General features: G+C 43.1%; 2 protein-coding genes across 2 annotated transcripts in view; one reads left to right on the forward strand and one right to left on the reverse strand.

Annotated features, from left to right (window-relative positions):
- taok3a (TAO kinase 3a) overlaps window positions 1-3095 on the forward strand; it is a 63952-nt gene extending 60857 nt beyond the window's left edge. The window contains exon 19 of the mRNA XM_080433880.1: window positions 1079-3095. Within this exon, the coding sequence (XP_080290006.1) occupies window positions 1079-1240 (162 nt within the window). The 3' untranslated portion in view covers window positions 1241-3095. The remainder of the gene's footprint in view (window positions 1-1078) is intronic.
- A 3366-nt stretch (window positions 3096-6461) lies between these two features.
- On the reverse strand, window positions 6462-7340 carry LOC308089057 (small glutamine-rich tetratricopeptide repeat-containing protein alpha-like; the record flags this gene model as incomplete). The annotated part of the gene is made up of 1 exon (XM_080433634.1): window positions 6462-7340. One exon carries the CDS (start codon window positions 7338-7340, stop codon window positions 6462-6464), a length of 879 nt encoding a protein of 292 aa, XP_080289760.1.
- Between the last annotated feature and the right edge of the window lie 2721 nt (window positions 7341-10061).

Raw genomic sequence — 10061 nt, forward strand, 5'->3', positions numbered from 1 at the left:
CCCTGATTGTCCCTGCGGACCCCCTTCCTTTTCACATGGCCACTTAGACCATCTGCCGCGCATATCAATGACAGAGACGGTGACAAGATTAGAACGGCCAAGTGACAATGGTCGTCGGCGCCTTCTAAAGTGGCCGACGTCATTTGCCTCGGCGTGCTAGGTAGCGCTTCTGACAACAAAGGAGAAGGCTTTTATTTATGTCTTCAAATGCTGCCCTGATCCGGTTATGGTCAGCCCCGGTTAGTGCCGTAGTATGACCTGTGGCGGTGTGGCGCCATCTCCTGGCCGTTCTCTGACCTGCATGCAGAGAGACTGGGATGATGTCATGGTTTTGGAGGTGCTATTGTCCTCCTGGTCAGAGTCTGGAGGGTTCTGTGCATGCTCAGTAGTTCACCATACTGCTGTGCCGCACTTTGCGGATCTTTCTTCGTCTCTGCGGAGCTCTGTTAAGGGTTGTCACCATCATGGCATTTTACTTGACGGAATCGGCTTTATTTAGTCACGTCAGAGGTTTACAGGTGCAAAGAAGTTGGATGCAATGATTCTTTCTGTGTGCTCTATCCATCATGTTGTGGTATTCCGTGAGAAGAGAGAGGATATTGGTAGAGTGAGAGCAGAAGAGAAATGGGATAGAAACAAGCTAAATAAACAAATACAGATATATACATTGTACATACAGTATATAGATAAAGTATTTATGTAATACATGGTGTTACATAATGGACATAATTGACGATTAATTGTCATACAAATAAATGTATGTAATATTAACAATTCGTTTTTGAACATTGGAACATAGATTAAATTCAAAAATAATTTTGGTTTGCCTTTTAGGCTTCGTAAAGGTCTTACATGACAAATAACCTAAGTATCGTATCGTATGATATGTGTATATTATGTAGATAATCTAGATATCTTAGATTTTTGCCTATTCTCCAACGTGTTTCTCTTTGCTGTTAGATTTCTCTTTCTCCTTGCTCTCCCTGTAGGGTTTTATTTTATGTATATGACCATTTATTTATACATTTTATTTTGTAACTCGTGCCACGTTTGCTGGTTTGCTGCCTTTTCCTCCCAGATTGAAGAGGAGCTGGTTTCCCTTCAGAAGGAGCGGACGGACCGCATCAAGCACCTGCTGGAGCGCCAGGAGCGGGAGATGGACACCTTCGACATGGAGAGCATGCGTCTGGGCTTCTGCAACCTCGGGGCTCTGGACTTTTCCAAGGACGACTACAGATGAGGGGGGTACCCGCCCGGTGCCGCCATCTTGTCTGCCTCAATCCCCCCCCCCCCCCCCCCCCCACCGCTGCCTCTCCTCTCCCTTTACCCATGTTGAGCCGACCCGACAGGGTCGGGCGTTCAGCTACTGATGTCCCGAAGCTTGATTTAAAACTTGGTCGCGCACCGGTGTCGCGTGTTCGAAAATAGCAGACCGACAAGCTCACACCGCGACGCGATGTGAGCTTGTAGGCCTGCTAGTTTTTATCCGCGCACGACACCGCCACATGATGGAGTATAAGTTAAGCCTCACTCAAAAAGACACAGACGCAAAAAAAAAACACACACACACACAGACACACAAAAAAAGGACTCGCTTCCAGTTGTCCTGTGTTGCCCGGAGCGTTTTGAGCCAGCAACAGGTTGTAGAGACCACCGACACCATCACCCCTACTGTCACCAATCCCTGCCCCTCCTCTCGTTGGTGTCACACGAGAAAAAAAAAGAACCCAATGCTGGATAACTTGTAGTTGTCATGTTTTTGTAAGAATTATGATAACCTTGTCACAGTGTTCGCTGTTTCTTGTGCAATGATCACACTTTTGGCGCGACTAAAAGTGGAAAACGAGAGGGAGAGAGAGAGAGAGAGAAAAGTGGCGGTTCCACGAGTGAAATCGATCAGAGACCGTGCTTTTGTAACAGTTCATTTGTCTCTCGAGCCATGCAAAAAAAATTATAATAAAAATAAATAAATAAATAAAGAATTTCAAGCGCAAAAAAATATTACTCCTTCCGCAGCCATTCATTGGCGCTGCTTCTTTCGCCATTTTTCTGGTACTTTAATTCATCAGGAAATTTTTACAGCAAATTTCAATAATTTGATACTTTGAAAGAAAAAAATGTCGTGATGTACATAATGGTACGCTTCTAATAAATGTGACTCTTTTAAGTGAATTTGATTACTGACTCGGGCACTGAGGGGGGTGCTTCATGGTACTTCGTGTATCGCAATCGGTTCTCCGCGTAGGGTTCGGGGACCAGCAGGGGTCCAAAAGCACCCTTGCGGGTCCGTTGAATGAACACTGAGGATTTTACAGAGTAGATTGGGGTTCCAGTATTAGTTAAGTTAAGTGATTCTTAACCTTTTTCATTTCAAGTACCCCCAGGTTGATCTGCATCAGGCCACGGACCTCCTACCATTTTTATCTCTGGGACACCAATCTACACAGTAGAATATCGTGTTAATTTGAGAGTGTACAAAAGGAACCAAACGTGGTTCCGTTCTTATGCTCTCTTGAGTTGCAGACCCCGCATATGGTCCATATGGATGGATCACTTGGTGGTCCCCGGACCCCCGACGTTGAGAAGCAGTGCTTTATCGTACTGATTTCTCTGCACACTGGCAGCCAATGTGAATACTACCACGTGTACTCTAACTCCCAGCTAGCACAAAGGGCTTTGTCAGGGGGGGGTGGGTTGGGGGGTGGGCTTGTATTTTGTGTATAGAAGGATTTATGGAGAGCTTTTACTTATTTTCGTATTGTATTTTAACTGTTACTCAAATCAGATTTTTTAAAAGCAATTCTTTTCTCTGCCCCCTCCTCTTAGAGCATTTCAAATTCAGTAATCTGTCATTGGAATCTATTTGAAAATCACATTTTCTTTTTCTGATTTCTTATTTTTTTTTCTTCTCTCTTTTTGGCTTTAACCACAACTCTCAAGCTGTGTATTTTCTTATCAACCAGATCAGTATGATGCTTTATTATTGCATGCACTTTAATTTCTTTTCCAGGTTAAAAGAAAGCATGGAATCTGTCAGAGCTTTTAATTATATTTGTAAATAAAGTGCTCATCACACAAACTATGCAGTGCATCCTTGTTATTAAAGCCCATGTATTCCACATTATCTTGCCTTTGTTTACAGTGGAAGTAATAATTCATTACTCTGATCAGGATGTCTGAATCTGAACAAAGCCCTACCATCCTGAACCAAGTGAGATCTTATAAATAATCATGATCACATATGGCAATAACGGGTATTGTCCAGAAAAATCCAATGCATTTTGTCCAATCAGCAAGAATGCAATAACTGATGCTTTGAACAAAACTGGAAAAGTACTGGCTAATTTTTTTGTGGGTTGTTTGAAAACCAGTGTGGCTCCCCAGACTACTACCGTACTTTCTCAGGCTATACAAACGTTCAATTGATGACTTTTTTTTATCATTTTGACTGGCTCAGAAAATATTCCACGAACATTTACACAGCGTAAGACAACGTGGTCATAAAAGAGCAGAATAGACTGACAGCTGATTTGTACAGGACCGATAGAAATTCTACTTCACGTGGCCTCAGTAGATCTGAAAGTGCAACCATCAGAAACAAACTGAACACATTTTGATCTACATAGGAGGCAGTGGTGTAACTAAGTAAATTTACTCAAGTACTGTACTTGGGGGGAAAAAAGTAAAATTTTGAATGCTTGAATGACGCTGAATCTCAGAGCAAAATTTTTATTTACTCAAGTAAGATTTTGCATTCAGGACTCTGAACTTTTTTACTGTGACTTTTTTATTGTTTTTTCTTTTGTAAAAAGAGCTTCTAGCACCACTGATGGGAGTTCAGGAAGGAAAATGTCTCTTCTCCCAAAAAAGAATATAAAAGCATGACTGAATTATCCATGAATCTACCAGAGAATACTCAAGGCAAAATGTTTCATCTGTCGACAAGCTGAAGCTAAATCATAAGTGGAACTTTCAGCATGACTGACCCAAAACATGCAGGCAAATCCACTAGAAGGAATGGCTGTAAAAGCAGGAATGGAGGCTTTTATGCAATGGGCCAAGTCAGTAGGAATGCCGTGGCAGGACTTGAAGCGTTGTGAGCTTTTGTGAGCGACGACGCATTGTGAGCTTTTCAATTTAGCGTTTCAATTTTTCCAAAAGATTTGTATACATTTTGAATACGGGACTTTTGTATTGTGATATTGGTGTGATAAATTAGCGAGTACTTCTTCCACCACTTGTTTCCTTGTACCTGCAGGGCTCAACTGGGCTTCAGCCTGTGTACCTTCCCCTCCATCAACTTTATTCATAAATGAATGACCTACTTAGTCATACAACATTGTCACGTAAAAGTAACAACAAATAGCCAATCTGCAAGCTCGCAACGCTTGTAGAGCTTGTAGATCTGCTATTTTCGAATAGTCGGAAGTATTTATTTTTTGCATTTGGTAAGTGAATGTGAAAGTGATTAAGTGAAAAGTCCAATGAAAAGTATTAATAAGAGCTTGTGACTAAATAATAAGTTCATTGGATTTTTTTACATTTACTGAAAAGTGCTAAGCCTGAATTCTAGCTGCTTTTTCCTTGTTTTCAGGAGGACGGGTCATAACACAGCTTAGCTGGCACGGATTAGTTACATTATTAAACATCATTCTGCGCTAGCTCCTTTAAGTGTGACACTACAGTGCAACGGTTAGGGCCTTACAGGGCCGCAGTTTGTGTTTGTAACCCTCTTTGTATAGTGTTTTCAGTGCTCCGTGGTGATTGGAGGGTAGAGTGGCAGTGGAGATTGGGACACACCCAGGCCGAATTCGTGTCAGATCCTGTGTCTAGGTGAGACATGACCTTTGACACGATCTAAATGCCTCAATAAAAAAAGAGCATGGAGACATTTTATTCTTAAAAAAAAGGTTATATAGTGCTGCTTTAAGGCCGATAAGTAGGGGCCATATCAGTTTGTTTTGGGAGGTCTGAAGCTTAGTTTTCAGTGACATTGACATGTTGGAGAACCAAGGGGTGCAAGCAGAATCACAATGGCATTGAATGAGGGCTCCAGCTGATATCACTTTTGTTGACAAAAGAGGAAATCCTGCCCAAAACTCTTGTTCTTTGATTGACTTTCTTTATCACTTTTGATCCAATTTTTTCACCTGTCAGTTTGTCGTCAAGAATACAGCCCAAATAGGTAACCTATTCTTTGCTTGAGATTGCTATATCGTCACATCATTAAGGTCTTATCCTCATATCAACATAATGTCAGAACATTTTTGGTCAGACATAATGTCTGCTATATTATAGCTACAATTATAGCTTACAATTATACTTGGAAGTTGTTTCAAATTTCAGCACACAGCCAAAGAAAGTTTTGAAGTGGGAAAAAAAAACTTGGATTATGTCAACGTTCAGAAATGTATGTTGCAACACAGAGCAACTCTAACCTTTGGCCGATCAATTACCTTGACAACAGATTTGAATCAGGGAGACCACTCATGCAAGTAATTGTTTGATGGAAAACCTTTCTGTACGTGTCATGTCCTTCCAGTTGCAACAAAATCATCAAGACATTAAAACATTCCATCTTTGCTTTTTGTCTCTCCTCCTGGTTGTGAATGAATGAATGAATGAATAAATTCCTTTTTTCTCGTGTCATTATATGACACATTACACAAAAAGAAAACAACTGACATTAACAATCCTTCCTGTTATATTACGTCCTGCCTCATAACATACCACATAAATAAACATGGGTACAGTACATACATGAACAAAATAAGAACAAATAAGACAATGCCATTTTACATGTAAATGGCAAATTGAGCACATAGCGATCGTTTCTTTTTTGACAGGTTATACAGTACAGAATTGTCTGGACCATAGACATGCTTTATCTCACAATAAGTGCGCAGCTTTGGTTTACACCCAGTGCCCATCTGTCCTTTACTTTTTGAAAAATGATCTATTTTATTACCATACTCTCTACGTTTTATTATAATAATGGTCTTCATACCCAGCTCTGAAAAGAATGTCATACATGTCCGTATGCCATGCACCCTTGATCAAGATGTCCCACTCGAAGACCTTTCTTACAATTCTATTGGAATTCACCCCCAGTATTCTACAGACGTACCATGTGCACACTCCACCGTACCTCATTGGGTTCCCACCCCATATCTCCCATGATAGCCTGGGTTGGCGTAATCTTGTGTCCTCCCAAGAAGTACTGCATTGCTCTATTGTGTACAGCCACACTTTTAAGATATTGCTTAAATCCCCACACTCCTGCTACATGATCCAACACTGGACAACACTGGACATCCCCCCAATTGGAATTGAAAGTCACTTGTGACGGTTGTGTGTTATGGCTTATCCTTGTGGCTGGTGCTGGCCGTCCGGTTGTGGATCTGACTTCCTCAGTCGTTCAGTCAACTGTCTGGCCCTCCTGGATGAGTCCAGAGTTGTCCTTAGGAGGCCTGGCCACTCCCCCCATCTGTAGCCGGGGCCCCGCCTTCAGCTGACCCGGCCCCTCCCATTGAACCAAACGCCCCTCCCATTGAACCAAGCGCCCCAGACACCAGCTGTTGCACCTGTGGGTTGTTCATCAAAGAGGACATCTGTGGGTTGCTCATCAAAGAGGACGCCATGTTCCTCATATCAAGGTTGTTGAATAAACCAGAAAAGTCCATCCCACCCATTCCGGCGGCGGGGCTCGGGGACTGCACTTTCTGCTCTGCGATTGTCAGATTGGATTTGTACGTCTCGTTATTGGGGTCCAGCTCCAAAGCTTTCTTATAGAATTGCAGTGCCTCTGCGTGCCTGTTTAGACTGGTCAGAGCCGTGCCCATCCTGCCATAGGCCTTGCAGTACTTGGGGTTGATCCTGATGGCTGCTTCACAGTCCTGCACAGCTGCAACATGGTTGCCCAGTTTGCTGTGGGCTGCAGCCCTGTTACCGAAGTACACCGCATTCTGAGGGCTGAGGGCAATGGCCTTGGAGTAGGACTCTACAGCCGCTGAGAAATTCTCCAGTTGCATCTGAGAATTTCCGTTCGTTTTGAGTTGCTCTGCTTCTGCTATCTGTTGGGGGGTGGGGGGCTCTGACATTTTGTCTGCCCTGACCTGGGGAGGGGCTGGGAGCTTGGATACGGCAGAGGAAAAGATCTCTGGCAACGTTTGCGAGACAGCGAAGCTCTGGTCGTCAGCAGAAACTGCAAAGGCTGTTTCCAAACATTGCACAGCCACTTCTAAACCCTCCTGGGAATCCGCAGACAGTTTCCCAGAACTGAGCTGGTCATTGAAAAACTGTATGATGGAGAAGACGAGTTGCTTTGTGTTGTCTGTCATTGTGATGGAGGATCGTTCCTCTCTATAATATCTTTAACTTCGGTGTATGGTTTAAAGGGTTGTTGATATGACTGGGTTTGGATTTGACAGCTAGCTTCAGTATGTTGTTTAAATACACAGTCTGAGCACAGGGGCATGATGACGTCATTATGCCTCTCAGCCAATCGCACGATAAGTCTGAATGTAATAACCATATATGGCTTTGTAAATCGTATGGGCAAAAGAAGTTACGCTTAAGATATGGACTGGTGCAGTACCCCACCATTCAGGCGATGGCTGTCATTTGCAGGCAGTACCCATACTGGAACCATCATCAGAGTATTTGGAGGCCAGTCTATGATGTCAATCGTCTGTCCTGTCAGTATGACATACGTACTATGACGTCAGTCGTCAGTCATCTCCTCATATTTGGGCGTATCAAGAGCCAGACACACATTCACGCACGCACACATCCGGATCCGGATCTTCAAATAGTAAAATCAACATGAAATTTACATTTTCATTTAAAAAACAAACAGTACTGGGTTGTGTGATGTTCTATATTGTCTAAATCAGCTTTGTTTGTGTTTGTTTACGGGCTAGAAGTGTGACTTTGCGGGCTGTTTCGCAGTACAATGTAAGTCAGTAAGGCGCATTATTTTGAATGATACATTTTTAATCAATGGAGCAACCATTTTGTATTTCTTTCTTCTTCTTGCCCTTTAATTCATGCAGGTTCTGTCAGGTCTGTACGCTGTAGTCTGTACACAGCAGCGCTCTCCGTGGTGCTGAAACTATGGAACTATCCATGGTTCCACGAAGGTCGCTGGCGGGGTGCCAGCAGGAAGATAAATGGGAGCAGTTTGCTCTTATGTTCAGGTCTCTATGTAAGAGTCTACACAGAACAACGTTGCTATGTCTTTTAGTGATTTGCTGTCTGTGATTTATTGACTGTATACTGACACACTGCTAGTGTGGCAGTGTTTTCTCTTTGACAGAATGGGCAGCACAGTTTTGTAAGAACATATAAGACTGAACTTATTTTTTCTTCTTTTATATGTTCCTTCAGTCACTGAAGTTAGAATAAAGCTCCCTCCAATGGACTGATTGCGAGGGGACATCGGCTTTCAGTATCACTGTACTGGTATGAATCTAAGGTACGCTATGAGCCATCATATTGATCCTTTAAGCTATATTGAACAAGTATTATTACACTTGGGGGGTGAGTTCCACACATTGACCAGGTTCGTCCAAAATGCAGACCGAGTACAAAATGCTCTTTCACAATATGATACACCTGACAAATCTGAGTAAGTAGCTTTGGGAAGCCGAGCCACGTGTTTGTTGTTTTGTACTCAAGCAGACGCTTGCTATTATATTATCAGCAGGTCTAGGCTCCACCAACTAATGAAACAAATCCAGGGATTAGAATGGTGTCTGCATTCACAAGCAGCTCTGTGTCCTTGCAATCAAAGAAAACAGTGAAGTTCAATTCAACAACAAGAACAATAGTCTCTTTCCCCAGATGGTCAGCATTTAGACACCCAACTAAATGTGCTATTGACTGAGACGGTGGGTACCGGCCCAGAGGGTCTTATCAGTGAGCTGGCACACTGAGTGTCTTATGAAGGACATGTGGTGTTATGACAAGTTCATTAAACCGCCTGTGCCTGTTACTGTCCTTCGCTGCCGCGGGAGTGGCATCCAATGGCATGACCTGGTTAAAGCCATACCATACACCATTGGTTCTCAAAGTGGGGTCCGGGGACCCCCAGGGGTCGTTGAGGGAGTTCCAGGGGGTCCCCAGCTAAATGATGGATAGTTAGGAACCAAATGGACCCTTATGGGTCTGTAACTCTGAGAGTATACAAATGAAACGGGTCCATTTGGTTTCATTTGTACAACGGGTCCATTTGGTTTCATTTGTACACTCTCAGAGTTAAATTAACATTGATTTTACAATGTAAATTGGGGTCTCAGAGATAGAAATGCAATTACATGGGGGTCCGTAGCCTAATGCATGTCAAAAATTAAAATGGTTGAGAATCACTGCTAGAGCCGTAAAATCTTCTCTTATGGGGGTCCCTGCCTGGCTTATCTTTTCAAATTGGTGTCCGTGGGCTAATAAGTGTCAATTTGGGGGTCCTTGACATGGACAAGTTTGAGAACCACTGCCACACACAGATGCTAGAAAGGAGGCACTGAGGCTCATCATGGGGAAGGTGGTGATTGGCCATGCCATTGACAATGACTTGAAGGCCCTGGGCTATGTTCACCCCAGTGTTCAGAGACACCTCCCCTATCCCTCTGCTCAACCAGAAGGCTGCATGCATGGCTTTGATGACAAGGACTGTGCCTCACTTAAGAGATTCCCCAAGGGGTGATGGAGGTAAAGGAGAGGGAGAAGACATCGGAGGAGAGCGAGAAGGAGATTAGGTGGACACAAACCAGATGAAGATGTCAGTGAGATCAATAGCTAAAGACAACGGTCTTTGTCTTCAAACACCACCTTACCATTGTTAAACTCTCTCCCTTTTCATATCCATCTATCCATATCCTTCCGTCCGTCCGTCCGCTGTGTGGTGCATACACTTGTGACGTCACTCACGCCCATATATTGTTACTGGCAGAGCTGTGTAACATTTATTTGCCTCTTCTCTTGGCCAGTGCACACTCGTAAAAGAGACAATGGTCTCAATGTGATTTTACTGGTTAAATAAAGGTTAAATAAAACAATATATA

This window comes from Gymnoscopelus braueri (genome assembly GCF_963280865.1).
Source record: "Gymnoscopelus braueri genome assembly, chromosome: 7".
NCBI lineage: Eukaryota > Metazoa > Chordata > Actinopteri > Myctophiformes > Myctophidae > Gymnoscopelus > Gymnoscopelus braueri.